Consider the following 18,261-nt stretch of genomic DNA (forward strand, 5'->3'; position numbering starts at 1 on the left):
ATGTCCAATGCAACAAATACCCCTGTTTCTGTTGAGGTAGGATTTCTTTTTCCTCTGGCTTTTAAAAAATCTTCTCTTTGTTTTTGATTTTTTGCAGGTTAAATATAATATGCATGGCTGTCTTTGTGAGAGATTTATGCTTCCTGGTGTTCTATGGGTTCATAGATCTGAGGTCTCCTATTTTTCACTAAATTTGGACAATTTTCAACCATTATTTCATCAAATATTTCTTCTCTCACTTTCTTCCTTGTCCATTTGTTATTCATATTATACATGTCACACATTATTAATTACCTTCCAGCTGTCAGATATTCTTCCATTATTCTTTTTTTCTCACTTATTTTTCAGTTGAGAAAGTTATTAATATATCTTCAGGAAGAGGAAAAAGGATCTCAGTCCTACTATCTGAGGAACTGATGCTGCCAAACCATGTCAGCTTGTGTCTCAGCTTGCTAATGCTGTCAGAATACAATACACCAGATATGGTTTTGGCTTTGATAAAGTGGATTTATTAAGTGTCAGAAAGAGTCAGATGCACTGATATGGATGTTTCCTTCATCCTAGGACATTGTATAAGTGTTTGTAGTTTTATCTTCATCTTGTTAAAACATTACCATTCTTTAATTTCTTTTGGAATTTATAATTCCAAACTTAAGTTATTTACTAGATACTGCCAATATTAACGTGAGAACACTCTTTGAATTACAGATAAAATTCGGCGTGAAACAACCTTATACATATATTTGGCACAGCTCAAACTGCCTCATGCTCTTACCTGGGACACTCAACAGAGTGTCCCTGTTGCAGACATATCATCAGACGGAGTGAGTGGTAAGGGTCGAGTCACATGCAGCCACCTTATCATGCATCAGATGCTCACACAACTGCTCATGGTGTGTGGGATTCCCTTTCCTCACAGTAGGAGGGAGAAGAAGGTGCCCAACTACTTATTTGTATGACTGAGTGAATGTAATAAGTTAGATAACTGTCAATATAGAGGCAAAGGTTCATCAGTAGTCATGAAATAATGAGAATTTCTTTTGCATGGACAAAATCATAAAATGCTGACATAAAGAATACAATTTTATGCAATTCATGTAAAATTAGAGCACATTAGCAGTGACCATGACATTCTTCTCTTAAGATCACATTTTTCTGTAACAAATTCATGGGAAGCACATGCAATGTGGTGTCCTGGATTGGATCCTAGAAAAGGAAAAGGACATAAGTAAACAAAAGGTTAGCCTGAATAAAGTCTGGATTTTGGAGAATATGAGTCTTCCAATGTAAATTTCTTAGTTTGATAAATGTGCTGTTATTACATAATATGAAGTTTAAGGGTAAATGGTTGAGTGTATATAGGACATTGTACAATTTTTGCCCCTTTACAAAAAAAACTAAAATTATTCCAAAATTAAAACAATTTTAAAAGCACAGGGAAAGATACCTTAGTATAGCTCAGTGAATATTGGATGGGACCAAGGGAGTCTGTCACAAATGACATAATGTAAGTTAACCCTTCCTAAAAGTGAGACCCCATCTGGAGTGATATTGTAGCTACTGTTTTAGACATTCAGTCTCCTTCCTTGCAAGTGAGACCTGACAGTACTTGCAAAATATGCTTCTTTGACACTTGATTTTCCTCACCTTATGGGACCCTTTTGCCCAAGTATGCAACACCCAGAGCCGCCCTCTCAAACCTGGGTAAGTGTCCCTCTGGGCGACACCAAGGTTATCTCAGAGGTTCATGTCTAAAAAGAGCTTTAATGAAATTAAGTGCTAGATCTTTGTGTCTTGTGCAAACTCTTTCCTAAAATAGGAATGGTGGAGAACAGGCCAGTTGTGCTGCTGACACTCCTTCCACTTCCAAGTTCACTGTCAACCTTTGCTGCTTTAATATAAAAACAAATTCCAGCACTCATCTCACCACAGATATTTCCTTGGGTACCAGAAACTCTGCAGCATCAAATGAAGGGATGATTCTCACTCCCACTAGGGTGGACATTAAGAAAATGAATGAATCCAGAGGTGGCAACAATGTTGTGGTGCCCGATGTTTTGCATTCAACAAAAGTGAAGTAGGATCTAATTGAATTGTCTGCCCAAATATTCCAGAATGCAATTATGGAATTTGAAAGGTAAGTCATGACTGGAATTCTTGTTTAATTTCTTCTTTTCCTGTCTGAGTATATGATCTTTTCCATAAGTTTTTCTTTGATACTATAAATTTGATGAAGAAAATTCAACACATTATTGGAAATAAAATATATTCTTTTGTGTCATGTGAGTTCATTCACATAAAATAGGCACTATTATACTGTTTGCAAAATTATTATTCTGCTAATGAAGCCAAGCAAATGATGTGTCACTTTAAATTTCATATTTGGCCAAGAAAATGTGTAATCAAAAATAAGGAATACAAATTTAGAAGAATTCTCACTGTATCTAAGGAAAAATCATGCTTCAGAGTGATATTTAACTCTTCAGGAGATAAAAATGGCAAATTGTTGTTGGAACCCATGTTGTTGAAATAAATCTTTCCTTAAGACATGGATATAAACATCTTTTCAGGAATGAATGACTTCTAGGTTTCATGTGTTCAGCCCAAGACATATATATGGTAAAGAGCAGCAAGTGTTTTATGTATATTACACATGTATCACCTTGTACTTATTGAGAAAAAAAATTCAGCATGTGATTTGATGTTTTATTGGTTTACTGTATTGCACCCTAAGTGCCATACACTTTTATTGGTTTACTGTATTGCACCCTAAGTGCCATAAAATGTATAAACAAACTCTCATGAAATAATATTGTTACTATATACACTTACACTAAATGGAAGAAAAGAAACCACTGCAGTAAAAAGCAAACTGTCCTCTCTTACTTGTAAAGTTGTACAGTAGGACTCCTGAGTGTCTTTTCAAAAGTATAGTTTTTCAAATAAATAACTGATAATTTCCAACATTAATCCTGAACCCACTGAGTGCAACTGGCCACTTTGTGGACCGAGCCGTGCACAGCACAGACCAAAGTATATGTGGACAGTGTGCCAAGAGGCTGCAGGGACAGACACATCAAGCAGGAGGATTTGGCTGTCCCAAGGTGAAAAGGGAAATGGTCAGGAACAAAAGAAATATTATTGCAGGTCTCTCTCAGACTGAGTTGAATTTTAGAGAGTCATGACTTCACTGCACTTGGATTCACAAACTAATTGTGTCAGAGGCAGAAAGTTAAATATTAGTGCATAAAGTGTTTTTAAATGCCTCATGATTTCTCCAAACTGAGTGATTAGTGACACTTTAAGAGAAAATTTTTAAAAAACTGAAGCATGCTCACCTGGACAGTCATCTCAGTAACAGTATATAGACAGCACTGTTTCAGAATGTTATAAAGACAGCAGTTACCTTATTTAGCAAAAACTTCATCCATATAATGTAAATGACACACAAGGACACATCTTCTGCAAGGAATGTCATTGTTTCCAAGATGAGCTGCATATTAGAATCAGATTGGAAATATTGAAAATATGACTGTTTAGGTACAATACAAACACTTCCAAATTCCCAAAATTGTGATTTGTGTATTTGCATTTAAGTAAAAGCTAAAGATTTTGTTTTCATAGCCAGTCTCACCAGTAGGTGAAAAGGCATTTAAAAACCAACTCTGCAGCACATAAACAGTTCCCAGCACCATCAGGGAAAACAAGAAAACATTATTTCATCTGATTTAAATGAATATTAAAGGAGGTATTTGAAACATAGCATACATATTAGCTGTTATCATAATTATCTAAATATTAAAGTATTGAAAACCTGGCTAATGATTGAAGCATGACATTTCAATACAGAAAGTGAAAATCCATGGCTGATTTCCCTGTGAGGTGCAGTGAGTGGAAAAACACCATGGTGTCCACTGTTCAAGCAATATATGGCAACAAAAATGTTAGGCAGTAAACAGAGGACTCTGAGTTTGGAGGATTAATTTATATTTTGATAAAAATTAAAGATACAGTAGAGTGGAAAGAGGCACTTGTGCAGCATGGAAATGATGGCAGTGCCCACGTATGGTCCAGGTGCAAGGAATTGCTTGAAGCATTTACAAGGATTGGCTTATTTTGCCTCATGACATTCCTACAAAATAGATGCAATTATTTCAGCCATTGGATGCATGTGAAAACTAGACATAGAGCAGTAAAATAACTAAGTTCCCAGAGCAAGCAAGGGACAGAACAGCACAAAATAAATTTCATATTTTAGGGATCAATGTAAACTCATTTATTGTATTTTGGTTTCCTAAAGACACCAGAGTGCCATATACCAGAAATAGATTGAGTTTCATCTCAGGTACAATTTGCTTAAAATTTACAGTTCCAAGGCCATGAAAATGTCCAAATCTGGTATTTCTCCCTCTGTTCTGTTCCTTTACCTGCTGGTTAGATTGCAAGCTATTGGAATATGATGTACCAGAAACAGAACAACTTTTTCAAAGGGAAGTTAACCATTAGGTGCAACTTTACATGTTTTAAGGCTGTGAAAATGTCCAAATTACAGCAAGCTTATAGCAGTGTCCAATCTAAGTCATCCAGGGAAAGGTACCTTGGTTTAGGAAGATCAATGACAGCTGAGTTTCTCTCCCAACTGGAAAGGCACACATGGCCACATCTGCTAGCCCTCTCTCCAAGCTTCTTATTTCATGAAGCTCCCATAGGTGTATCTTCCTTCTACATCTCCAAATGTCTCTGGCTGTATTTGTTCTAAAAGTTTTTCCAATATAGTTCCTTCTTAAAGGGCTCCAGTAAGAAAGCCACATTGAACGGTTGGAGACACATCACTATGTGAACAATCCAAGAGCTCCCATCCAACAATGCTGAATGAGGATTAAAGCACATGGCTTTTCTGGGGTCCATGACAGACTCAAACTGGCACATCTAACTTTTGACCTCTCATAAAGGACGCCAATGAAGAAATAAAATGCACCTTGAATGAGTTGCATCTCCTCTCAAATGAAATATCCAAATGAAAAGTCCAAAGCACATTAGACCTAACCCACAAGAATGAAGTAAAAGAACATGGCCTTTATTGGGTTACATAGCATCTCTAGAACAGCACCTGTGGATACTATTGTTTACAGAATTAGAGAAATGTCTATAGAAGCAGTGTGAATGAGAGAAATGACTTTCCATCATTTTGGATTTGCCTTCTTTTGTTTTTAGAGAAAAAGCAGAATTGAACAAAGAAACTGAGTCTGACTACAGAGAACTATGGTCAGAAAGTGATGAGCAGAAAGTCTTGGCTAGAAAGATGTTCCTGGAAGGAGAGAGGGTGAGAAGCAGAACAGAGTCAGTGGTGGGGATTGTTAACCTGAAGTGGTGAGGATTATATCTTAAAAAGCCTTTGATGCGGAATAAAATGACAGAACAGTGGAAGAGTAGGGGATTGAGAAAGAATTAGAAAAGGAAAGTTTAATATTGATTCATCAATGTATAAATCTTGCTGCACCTCTAACCAGTCAGTGCTGCATGAGCTCTGCTTGCTTCAATCATGTGCATCCATCTGGATAGAATGTGCTGACAATGGAACTGATGATGTAAGGAACAAGAAAGATTAAGGAGTTATATTAATAATCTCTGAAGAGGGGACTGTATGCTGCTACCAAATGTGGCAAAAATGATTTTGAAAATGTCATGAAGCACACAGATGCTAAGATGGGGAAATACCCTGGATTATCTGGGTACCCCTGTGAAAACATATGAGTCTTTAAAAGGAAAAAAACCTCTTAGAATTGTGTTCAGAAAAACATGTAACTACAGAAGCAGGGTCAGGGGATAAAGTATTGATTACTATGAAGAACAGTGAAGGGGAGCAACATTCAGGGAATTGGGGGGTCTCTATAAACTAGAAAGGGCAAGGAAGAGCTTCTCCCCTGAGTTATCATAATGGGACACTGCAACACACTGATTTTAGCTGACTGAGATCCATTTTCCTCTAATGATTGGTAGAACTGCAAATGAGGCATTTCTAACATTTGTGGGAAATTTAAAGGAGCAATAGGAAATGAAAACAGAGATCTTTACTGCATTTTCCCACAGTGACCATCACTAAAAGGGAAGAAAGAGACCACATCCCCTAACTATTTTCTAGACCCTGAAAGCCTTCTTGGAAAGAAATCAGTGAGAATGCCCCCCTTTATCACAGGAAGAGATACTAAAAGCAATGGAGCCCAGCAGATGCCAGCCATGTGACAGCCAAGTGGACAGATGTGTTCCTGATCCATCAGCCTTCCTTGAACTAAGGTATCTTTTCTTGGAGACCTTATGTTGGACTTTTTTATGCTTTAGAACTGTAAAATTTTAACTTATTTAATTTCCTTTTTAAAAAGCTGTTCCAGTTCTTGTATATCACATTCTGGGGACTTGCAAACTAACACATGCTGGTACCAAGCTAAAAAGTTCTTGTGGTTGAGACTGGATAAAATACTGGTACTCACCATGGCACTGATGTTTAACCTCAGACATGCCACAGAGCCAGGGAGTCTGGAGACTCAGGCTTCACAAGTTCCCATGGGTCACCTGCAATCAGAATGAACCATTAGCACAGATGCACAGATTATGCCAACAAAATCAGTAAATGCTAGTCCACTCTTTGCTTCCTTCTGATTATACTTATCTCAGAAGCCTATTACATTCAATATTGGCTGTAATGGTTCAGGAAATTACAGCTATTTCTATGTGCAGCTGAAGTAGATTTTCCTAATCTAGAAAAATTAAAATCTTGTGTGATTGAGCTCCTTTTACACCTTCAACAAGAGACCCAGAACAGCAAAATCAGAAAGAGGTAGTGTGTGAAATGATCAGTTCTTTTGCCCTGCCAATTACAGCTCTTTTCACATCACCAAGGCACAGAGCCTGACTGGAGACCTGTGAGCAGCTGTGCAGTGCCAGAAGGGACTGTGCAAAGCAGGTAGGATTCATACAAGAAAATTGCATTGTGGATTGTGGAAGTATGTAATGTTAAATGCCAAAAAAATCATCAGAGAAAGTGTGACTTATTGACCATGAAACATGTAGTAACCAATTTAAAAAATGGAATTTGCAATAATTAATTTTAAAGTAAATATGTATTCAAAATGGATAGCATTCTCTTGTTACAAAAGCAGCAATCAACAATACAGGACAATCTAAATAAGATCCTCATATTGAATGTGTATATCTCCTTAATAAAATTCATCATCTGAAAAGGAGCACTGTCTTGAAAACATCTTAAGGGCACTGCAAATATGTGCCTTGACTCCAGATCCATTCAAAGGTCATGGCAGTGAAAGCCCAGAGCCCATCCAGGTGAGAAATTCTGAAGGCACATGCGCAGCATGAATCATAAGTGTATTCACAACAGCATTTCTCCTTATACTGCAGATTTTGAAACTATCACAGAGTTTATTTAAATGAATGAATAACAAATATGATAATATATAGAGAGAAAGCTAAACTTAAATGATGACCTTATACTCTCAAACATAACCAAATCAAAGTTTCTAGATCTTGTATAAGGAAAACCAAAATTGAAAACTGAATGTAGGCAATTGAGAGAAGTAGATAATTTACAGAACTAGAAGCCAGGGCAGAAGAAACTTTTCAAAAATACAATACTGGGAAAGAAAAATATGGAAAACAAATCACAGACATAAAGGATACAGGGAGCTGCACAAAGAGAACTAATATACATCTGAGGAAGGTGGATAATGGTCACATGTATATTTGAACAAATAATGATTGAGAATTACCCAGAATTAGTGGAAGAAACCAATTCACAAACTCAAGTGCCATCATACCAAAGCCAAAGTAGTCAATAGTCAATTGTAGTCCATAATGAAACCCATCTCAGAAAACTGCAGAATATCGAAGACAAAGAGGAAAACACGCAGTCATACATAAAATCACAGATACCTTCAGTGCAGCGATTCTTTAACATGGCATAAATAAGTTATATTTGGTAGCCCATTATCTTTGCCTAGGGATAAGCACTCCTTATGAGTGACCACCCCAGCTAGCCCTGCCTTCCTTGTAACCTGGTTCTCAGCCTGCAGCTCCATAAGGACTGGGTGGTAAGAGCTGCCCTCAGCTTCTCTGAATGGCCCCTGCTGCTCCTTTTCTAGACAGCCCTTTGCCATCTCAAGCCTTATAATTATTAGAAGGCCTGTAACTGCCCAGGCTTTGGATGATCAGAATCTGCATTCAGTTTCTCAAAAGAGGTGGCCTTGGCCACATCCATTGTTCTGTATAGTCTGAAACTTGTAATCTCCAGTACCTGTGGTTAAAGCCTTACTTTCCTCTCTGAGGCAAAAAAAAAGTGGCAAAATAAAAGTAAGAATCCATGTCCCTTCCATGACAGTTACCCTCACCTCCATAGGGGCCAAGTTTAGGTAAGCTTGGAATCCTCAACCAACTTTATTCTCCCCTTTCCTCCTCCATGTTCTTTAAGTCAATATAGCTGTCCTTTTCTGCACTCAAGTCTGGCTACCTAATTGTGCTTCTTCATTATCACCCAAAGAACTTCCACATATCATTCAAAACAACTGGCCTGGGAAGCAGGGTGATTTGATGCTGATTAACAAACCCAGGTGGGAATGCATTCAGATGCTCTTGGCTTAATTATCAGCTGTCCCAGTGGCCAGCACCATTTGGGAGGCCTCATTACTGGATGGTGTGCATTGGTGCTGCCTTGCACTGCTGCCCTCGGTGTATTCTGGGGTTACTTAGGTACCATCCCCAAGCCGTGGACCCATTAAAGGGCCAATATTCTGCAGAGAAACATGATACAGTTCCCTGGACACTGAAAATTTGGCTATCTGCCTCTGTACGGCCAGAGGGAGCTCCCAGAAATGGAGCAAAGGACTGGGTGAGACCATTGCAAATTCAGTGTAAATTAATTGGACTTAGTTCTGAAAAGATATAGAGGATGCAAAGTAGGAGCAGGTCCCAGATCCATTGTCCTCAGACCACTCAGAGCAAGTCCTCCTGGCCCTTCCTTTGGCTGTGCTGACACATCAGCCTGGTGCCCAAAGATAGCAATGAGAATGGGGGCTATGTTGACTGTCCTGTCTGAGCTGTGTCTTCCAGAATTTCTCCAAGGGTTTCACATCACCCCTAGGTGAGGGGAATTTTCCAGGGCCAGAGCCCTTACAGAGGGAAATATTCCTGCTGGGATAATAAGGCCCCACTTGGACAAATGTCCACTAAGATCTGAGACCCTTACGTTGCTGCTGTCTGCACTGTGGTCACTTGCCTCCCCTACTCCATGGGTTTAAAGGCTCCAATCCTTGATGCTCAGTGGTTAAGGATCTCATGGGAAAATGCTAGTGACCTGAGCACCTTGTTTGGGCTCTGCTGAAGACCCATAAAGAGCTTCCACCATACTGTAGAAAGGTGAGACACCCAGGTTGCGGGGCTGGGCTTGGTTGAGCACCACATCTTGTCAGAATGGTAGAGGGCTGCTCTCAAGTGCATGGGGTCTGGGAGCCTTGCACAGCAGGTCAGCCACTCAGAGGGTGACACCTGTTTGGCCCTTCCCCCTCTGAGCTTCAGCAGGACACCCTGGGGAGACAGAAGAATTGGAGACAGGACAGAGGGACCAGAAACGGTTTTCCTAATGACCTACAAGGTTAAACAAAACATGGATAGGAAGAAATTAAATCTGTAAGCAGAAATATTACCAGACTAGAAATTCAAATGCTTCTCAAGGGATTAGTTCAGAAGAAATATGAAACAGTAGCTGGCTGGCAACCTGCATTTGGGTCTTTTCACCCAAAGAACTTTCACATACCATTCAAAACATACTAAGAGAGCTGTCTTTTTCAGTAACGCCAATGAATTCAAAAGACAATATATCTTCAGAGTTGGAAGAAAATATCTACATGTCTAGAATTCTAAATGTAAAACTATCCCTCAAGAATAAAGGTGATCTCAGGAGATTTCTTGACTACCAATGAAAGCATAATTACGATCAGCAACTTCCCAGGGAATTTCCAAAGGATCTTTATGCTGATAGAATATCTCCACTGTGGCATGTTCAGGTACAAAGATAAGCGGAAAGTGATAAATATGGGTAATAAAAATGCACATTAATTACATAAACAGTAACACTGATATTTAGTGAAAGGTAAAGGAAAAGTAATGTGCTTAAAATAACTGTCAAAATTTGGGAAATAAACAGAATTTCAGTAAAATTCTGACTATCTAATCTAAGGATATTGCTTTAGCCATAAGGACAGTTGAAGATTGTATTCAGTTGTTAAATACTGCCAGAATGTAATATACCAGAAATGGAATGGCTCTTAAAAAGGCAATTCATTAATTTGTAAATTTACATTCTAAAAGTATAAAAATGTGCAAACAAAGGCATCCAGAAAAAGATATCTTGACTCAAGGATAGCTAATGGGTCCCGCACACTTCTATCAGGTGTGGCTGGAATCTGCTGATCCTTTAGCACCTCATTTCAAACAGCCTCCCTGGAGGCATTTTCTTTCTGCATCTAGAAATATCTGGTCTCCTGTTGACTCTGACAACTCTGTCACCTGTATCAGCTCTGAAGCTTTTTCAAAAATGGTTCTCTCTTTAAGGACTCCAGTAAGAAGCCCTGCCTGTAATGGGTGGAGACACCTCCTCAAGGAAACCACCTGTTCACAAGGCCCCACTCACAGTGGCTGGGTCACATCTCCATGGACACAACTTAGTCTAAAGACCCCACCAAGCCATATTTAATCAGGATTAAAGAGTCACTTTTCTGTGGTTCATATCGGTTTCAAACCACTGCAAAGATTTTAATTGATTTTGGTCACTAATATTGTAATGTGTGATTGAATTTATTGAGTAACCATTAAAAGAATTAAACGCCATTATATATAATGCCCTAAAAAAGAAGGCAACATTTCTTCTTCAACTAAAATGTAAAGTTCATCACATTTTGAGTCACACATAACCATGATCTTAGTCATTAAAAGGGGACACATTAAGGAATTGTAAAGCTAAAGAAAGATTGAAAGTAAAAGAATGGAAAATTATATGTATAGATTTATTTATTTACATATAATTATGATATAATTATAATTTATTTTTTATTTATATAAATAATATACACACAATTGTATATACAAATATAAATTATTTACATAAACTCTATGTTCATAAAATTACAGCATTAACTAAAAAAGTAAGATGGTTATAATAATATCAAAAATGCATATGATTTAAAACAAAAATCATTACTGGGGAAAACACTTCACTTCATGGTGATAAATGTTTCAATTCGCCATTAAAATGTAGCTACACTAAATTTTATGCATCTAATAACCAAACTTTAATAGGCAGAGAGCAAAAGGTGAACAATTGTAGAGAGGAAAAACATAAACACACAACGGTAAAAGTGGTTTAACTGATCCCCAATTTCAGCTTTGACAAACAACCAGTAAAATTTAATAAAAATAAGAAAACCTGAAAAACAGCAGAAAAGTTGTGAAAACCTGAACAGATTTACGCATTCATTCCATGGCACACATGGAACCACATAAAAAATGATCACATTGCGGGCCACAGTGGCTCAGCAGGCAGAGTTCTCACCTACAATACGAGGGACCTGGGTTTGATTCCCAGTGTCTGTCTGTGCTAAAAAATAAAAATAAAAAAATATCTTGGACAGAGACAGCAAACAAACATGAAAACATTTCAAAACACTGCGCACTCTCAAAATGTTTTCTCTGACTTTCAGACTATTGAGCTCGAGATCCATAATAAAACATGATTTAAAGATATCCATACATTTTACAAATAGTAATTTCATGTCTATGTTCCACTTCTGAAAAGCACAAGTAAGCTCCTACCAGACAGAATGTTCCAAAGGTAAAATAAACTCACTACCACATTCAAAATACTTGAAGCACTGGGTCCCAAACAAAGCCTGATAAATCCTGGATGAGAATCAACTTTTGGTAAAGGGAAGTTTAATATAAAGTATTGTTAAACTGTGACAGAAGCAACTTTGAGATGTGAGAGAACATCCCATGGCATCTGAGCAGAGGATATATCCCTGAGAGAAACACAGGGAAGTGGGGGACCCTCCCCAAGACTGGCTTTTAAACCTTCTTGGAGAAGGTGTCCTTTCAATCCTCTAAATGGCAGGGAAGGTCTCTGAATTGCACAGGCCAGAGCTGGCCTGCAGTCTCTGGCAACAGGAAGGAATCCTCCAGGCATGGGTGGCACTCAGGAGAACCACAGGTAGGGGCAGAGTGCAGTTGTGCAGGGGGAGTGGAGACACAGATGCAGACAACAGACCTGGAGCCCACAGTGGTCTCATCAAAAGGACACTCAAGGCCATGGAATGTATGGTGTGTGAAGAAAATAGTTTAAAAAAAGAGTTGATTTGATAAATTTTGGTGGATTCACACAGTGAACTTCTATTCAGCAATGGAAGTGAATAAATTGTAGATGCATACAACAGAATAAAAGTTCTATAAATATTGAATGAAAAATGCTAGCAACAAAATAATGTGCGTAGGATGATTCCATTTGTATAAAATTCCATATCGAGCCAAACTATACAGTTTTGTGATGTGTATGTGGAATTTCAAAATGTGAAGGAAGTGGTTATTATGAGATTCAGAAAAATCATGAAGGAAGGGTTGTAGTTGGTAAGGGGGGAGTGGATTTCATTAGGATGTGGGGCAGGAATGTGTCCGGTCATGGTGAGATCTTGGTGCAACTAGGTTGTTGTTAATCAAAAGTGTGTAGATGCATGTGTGTTTTGGAATTTTCCTTGAGATATTTTAAAATTAAACTTTAAATATTTAATATATATTTAGAATACATAGGATTTCACACATTTATTGACACATATGAAAAATAATATCCTCAAATGGCACTGGTTTGACAGAATATTTGGTCAGCTAACACTTGTTCTATAAATTAAAAAATAAAAACAAACTGAATCTAGGAGAGGTTTATTTCTATCAATAAACATGTTGGTTTATAGAACAGTTATATATTGTTCTAATTTATTTATATTGTCAGTTCAAACTTCTCTTCTGAGTTCTAAATTCAACATTCCTGTGTGTCTCTATGGCACTTCTACTTCAGTATCTGTGGAACCTATCTCATGATCTTTACACCTCCACACAAGCCAACCCCATCCAATACCACCCAAGGGAAGGAGCAGCACACATCCTGTTGTCTCAACCAGAATCAGTGGAGTCATGCTCGGCAACACTCTTTACCTCAGCACTCACATCCACCTCCTGTCAATCTTACAACCACATATTCCCCAGCACATCCACTTCTTCCTCACTCCATTGTAATGACTTCAGAACAACCCACCAACATCTCTCTCCTGGATTCCTGAAATAACTTCCTAACTGGTTTTCTAACATATATTCTTGACATTCTTTTTAAAAAAATAAGTTCATGTCACTAAAACCAGAGTGATCTTTTTGAAAGGAAAATTTGGTCATGCCATCTGGCTGCTTAAAATCCTCCTTTAAGTGGGCCACTTTATTTAAATTTACCTATGGTTAAACTAACTAAAATATCCATTCTTGGTGGTTCTAAGTATATTGTTTGTTTTTGTAAATAAAAATATGAAATTAAAAACTAAAACTAAATAATAAAAAAGCCCTATGTAACCTGGGGTGCAATTGTAACTCAATGGTTGAATTCTTGCTTACTGTGTGACAGGCCCAGATTTGATACCTAGTCCATGCACTTTCCAGTACAAACAAATAAGCTAAAAAAATCAAGTGATGCTGCAATAAAGGGATACTCATGTGGAAAAAGAATGCAATGTGACCCTGCCTTAAAGGATACAAAAACACACAGATGCACACATGCACATACAGAAACACATTTCCACTGCACTAAGCTAAACACACAAACACACACAGACATAGAAGGTCCTTCCTTATTGACCTCAAACATGCATATTTTACATCAAATTTTGCAATTCCTGATTTTCTTTCATCAATATCACCTACCCCTTCAAACTTAAACCTTGAGAGACAGACTTATGTTTAATAGCTTATTGCCATTATTATAAAGCAAATACCCAGAAGTATATTTGATATATAATAGACTCTCAAGTAGAATTTATTTAATAAATTAAAAATGAAAAAATAAATCAATGAAGAAAAGCCCTAACTATAACAAATTCACTCAGAAATATAACATTAAAATAGAATAATCGATTATTTAATGCCATGATGTAAAACATTCTAGCTTTAATGAAAGCGTAAATGTGTTAGCATGAAATAAATACCCAGGGAAAAGAAACTAGGTAGACACCTAGTGCTGTCACATATGAAAACAATGTCTCATTGTTGACAAAGACTGTTTCCCATCTCTTGACCAAAATGCCAGCCTCACTCCTTCATGCCCCTTTCGCACTGACTCCCTCCTCCTCACAACCTTCACACCAGGGAGAGCAGAGAAGGACAACTTGAACTGCAGGGAATAGACAAAAATGTGGCACATTCAGATCCTAACTATTCTAAATACCAATGTACCGGGAATTCTCCCTTATATTTCCCCCTTGAGAGACTTCTAATCTGGCAGCTCCTTTTCTCCTTCCTCCTGTCTCTCTTCCCTTACAGGCTCCAGGCAGCCACAGTACCTCCAAGGAAAGATTTTAAAATCAATTTGTTAGAACTACAGAATTGCCTTTCAAGGAATGAGTAAAGGAAAGAGAAAGAGTGAAGGAAAAGGGCAATTAGAAAGGAGGTAGAGAATAACTGCTTCAGTAACAAGGACAAGGAAGGTTTGAAGGAAAGACAGAGTCCATTGACAGAAAAAGTAGGACAGGAAGGCTAACTACTAGACAGAAAGTTTCAATATGAAGAGGCAAAGGGAGGGGGAGCAGCTGCTGCTGCAGGACTCAGTGCCTCACAGCTGGGAGAGGTTTGTGTTCGAGGCTGAAGCACTGTGGGAGGATAGCTGTAATCTTGCTGACAGTAATAAGTGGCCACATCTTCAGCCTGGGCTCCACTGATGGTGAGAGAGAAATCTGTCCCAGACCCACTGCCACTGAATCGCTCAGGGATCCCAGATGCCCGGTTGGATGCACTATAGATGAGCAGTTTGGGAGCTTGTCCTGGTTTCTGCTGGTACCAGGCTAAGTAGTACACCGATAAGATACTGTGTGAAAGACTCTGGCTGGCCTTGCAGCTCATGGTGACAGTCTCCCCTGGAGTCACAGCCACAGAGCCTGGAGACTGGGTCATCACGATGTCCCCACTGGCACCTGCAGGCAGAAAAGTACAAGCTCATACAATAAATTACAAGTATGTAAGCTATATATCCAAAGGCCGGTTTCCTCATTTATCATATGTAATCAGATCTGTTTGAGATGGAATAGTCTGCACACTCTGCATGTGAAAACCATGTCTCCAGCTTTATAAAGACATTGCTCTTCTGAAGCTCTCACCTGAGACCCAGAGCCCCAGGAGGATGAGGAGTTGGGACTGTGACAGCATCTTGCTCACCGTCTGGTGCACTCAGGCCCATCTCCAGGGAATCCCCATTAATAGGGTCTGAGCAGCAGCCATGTCCCCAGGAGTCTATGCAAATCAGCACAGGGTATAAATGGAAATGCACTGTGCAGAAAGCTGTAAAGACAGATAATGGAAAAAAAGTGTCACAAAAATAACATTACCACAGGAAATGTGAGTGTAACCCTGCAAACATCCCAGAAATCAACTGAACACTATAATTTTCAACAAACTTGAGTGAAATTATGAAATTTAGAATATTTTATTATCTACTTTATGCTTCAGACTACTTACAATCACCTTGTATTACTTAAATTAATTTTGTAATAGAGTAATGTGTCAGTCAGTGTAAAGTATCTGAACTTAATTGAACTTTTTAAATATGGTGCCATGAACTATGTTGAATATATTCATATCATGTTGTAGAATGAAGATGTAGTGCACAAATTCTGCATTTATCTCAGCTTATATTGAATTTTAAATATGTATTCAAAGTTCCTCTTTGACAGCTCAAAATCCCCTCAATATGCCCACACCCAGATCTCTGATACTGCTCTCAACCCAAATAATGTCTCTGAAAATGAGTCACCAGATACTTACAAGTTACCCTTGGTACTGCCCATTAGGTCTATGAGTTTCTCAAATCATAAGAGATTCACAGCCTAAGGGGCAACCACCCCACCTAGTGGTAATAGGTAAAATAGCTTCAGTTCCCAAAGACTCAGAACAGGTTCTTTATTTACTCATACCAAAAAAAAAAATTAACAGAATTATACAATAACAATATGAACATTTCTAGACCTAGGAAGTTTGATTATGAATAATGAAACAGAACTTCTGACCTCTAAACTTTCATTTTTCTGGGAGATACAGACCATAAACAAAGGACATTTCTGCAGCCCCTCCTATCCTGTTTCTCAAAGAGTATGTGTGGTTCTAAAATATAGACCCTGTCTTCCTTACTCCTATGTTCTGAATTATTTTAACCCCAACATGATTGGCTTCACTCTTATCTCTAAATATCAGATTATATATATGTATATATATATATACATATAATCTCAAAATCCAGAAATAATATCAGCACTCCAGACATAATGCAGATGCTCCAAAAGCTTACAGTCTAGGCCCCTGTTTTTCTTATAAGCATTTTCTTAAGGTGACCATACCATTGTTGTTCTTTTGTTTCTAGCTTATTTTGCCTCACGAAATGTCCCACGTGTTCATTTATACCATTGAATGCCTCATGACTTTGTTCCTTATTGTAGCAGCACAGCCATCACTCAGAAGTATACACCATCATTTGTCAATCTAATTCTCAGTCACTGCATCCTTCAGCCACCTACATTCATCAGACCTCATGTAGAGCCCAAAGTCCACAGTCAACCAACATTCTCTCTAGGTAATTTCATTGTTCCCATGAGAAAGAAAACTAATAAACATGCCCTTGCCAAATAAGAAATCTAAACCTCCTCTTAACTCTTCTTCCTCACCCCATTATTTACCTCTGCTGTTGCTGTGCTAGTGCTGATGGTTTCCTTTTGAACTTCACAGCATGCAATAACAGGTTTCCCACTCTACCCCAGATTTAATCACACGTATACAAGAATCAAATCTTTGAAGTAATTCTTGCAAGAGCTAATTCATATTTCTAGTGTGAATCAGTGACATGTAGGTCTATACCACCTGTTTCAATCTTGTTCATCTTCAATATGGTAATATTACTGATAGACCCACTAGAGAATCACCTTTGCTCCTACCTATTCCCTTACATTGGAGATCAACCCCATTACCTAATGGTTCACCCATCTCTAGCTTCTACATACCTCTCAGTCCCCTGTGTTCTGTATTATAAGCCTGTTCTGTATTATACCTATTTGCTGGTCATAAATTTGGAGTCATACAGTATCTATTTTATTGTGTTAGCTAATTTCATTCAGCATTATGTACTCAAAGGTCATGAATATTTTCATGTGCTTCAGCATGTCATTTTTTCTTACTGCTGCATGATGCTTTTTGACAGTGAAAATCTCCAAACACAACCTAAGACCAAATGTATAATTTGGGTCAATTGTTATTTGGTAAATAATAGAGTAGGATAATATACTACATAGAATTCTACAATGGTATTAAAATTTCTGTGCTGCTGATATATACATACCTCTCTCAACTCTTCATTGCAACACTAATTTATATTCTGTTTGGAGGGGTTGTTCAGATAAAAGAAATTCATTTACTTAGTGAGATTAGCAGAGAGAGCCTGAGTTTATCAATAAGTGCTTGTTCTGAGTGGAGAGGTCAGAGAGTGTGATGCCTGAAAGATTCAAAATATGAGAGGCATTCAAGGAGTGGAAGATTCTCTGAAGCTGAATCTGGAATGGAGGGGGCAATGACAAGGACTAAGGGCAGCTTCTTAGAGCTGAGCTAGCAAAGAAAGAGGGACCTAAAATTTACAACTGCAATGAACAGATTATGCCATGACAACTATGTGGGATTGGAAGTGGGCACCAAATTCTGGAAAGAACATAGCCCAACAGACACTTAATTTTTGCCTTGTAAAAACCCAAGGGAAAAACTGACCACCTATGTAGGGACTTAGATATACAGAACTCTGAGCTAATATGTTTCTGCCCAATAATTCATTATGAAACAGTAGAAAGCAGATACAGATAAAAATGGACTGCACATTAAAAGATGGGCCCTAAATCTAGATACAAGAAATGTTCTTTGCACTGC

At 38.1% G+C, this 18,261-nt stretch overlaps 1 long non-coding RNA gene, 1 pseudogene and 1 gene segment (V, D, J or C); all 3 read right to left on the minus strand.

Annotated features, from left to right (window-relative positions):
- Positions 1-18,261, minus strand: part of LOC143661202 (immunoglobulin kappa variable 3-11 pseudogene) — a 150,520-nt pseudogene that overhangs the window by 20,215 nt on the left and 112,044 nt on the right. The window lies entirely within an intron of this gene.
- On the minus strand, positions 1,088-6,671 carry LOC143661723 (uncharacterized). The gene is made up of 3 exons (XR_013164785.1): positions 6,489-6,671; positions 3,407-3,493; positions 1,088-1,206 (listed from the first exon to the last, which is right to left on the minus strand). It is a non-coding gene; the product is annotated as an uncharacterized LOC143661723 (long non-coding RNA).
- Positions 14,771-15,531, minus strand: LOC143661337 (immunoglobulin kappa variable 4-1-like). The segment is given in 2 exon segments: positions 14,771-15,278; positions 15,462-15,531. Coding segments are annotated over 2 exon segments (462 nt in total).

Source organism: Tamandua tetradactyla, chromosome 17 (genome assembly GCF_023851605.1).
Source record: "Tamandua tetradactyla isolate mTamTet1 chromosome 17, mTamTet1.pri, whole genome shotgun sequence".
NCBI lineage: Eukaryota > Metazoa > Chordata > Mammalia > Pilosa > Myrmecophagidae > Tamandua > Tamandua tetradactyla.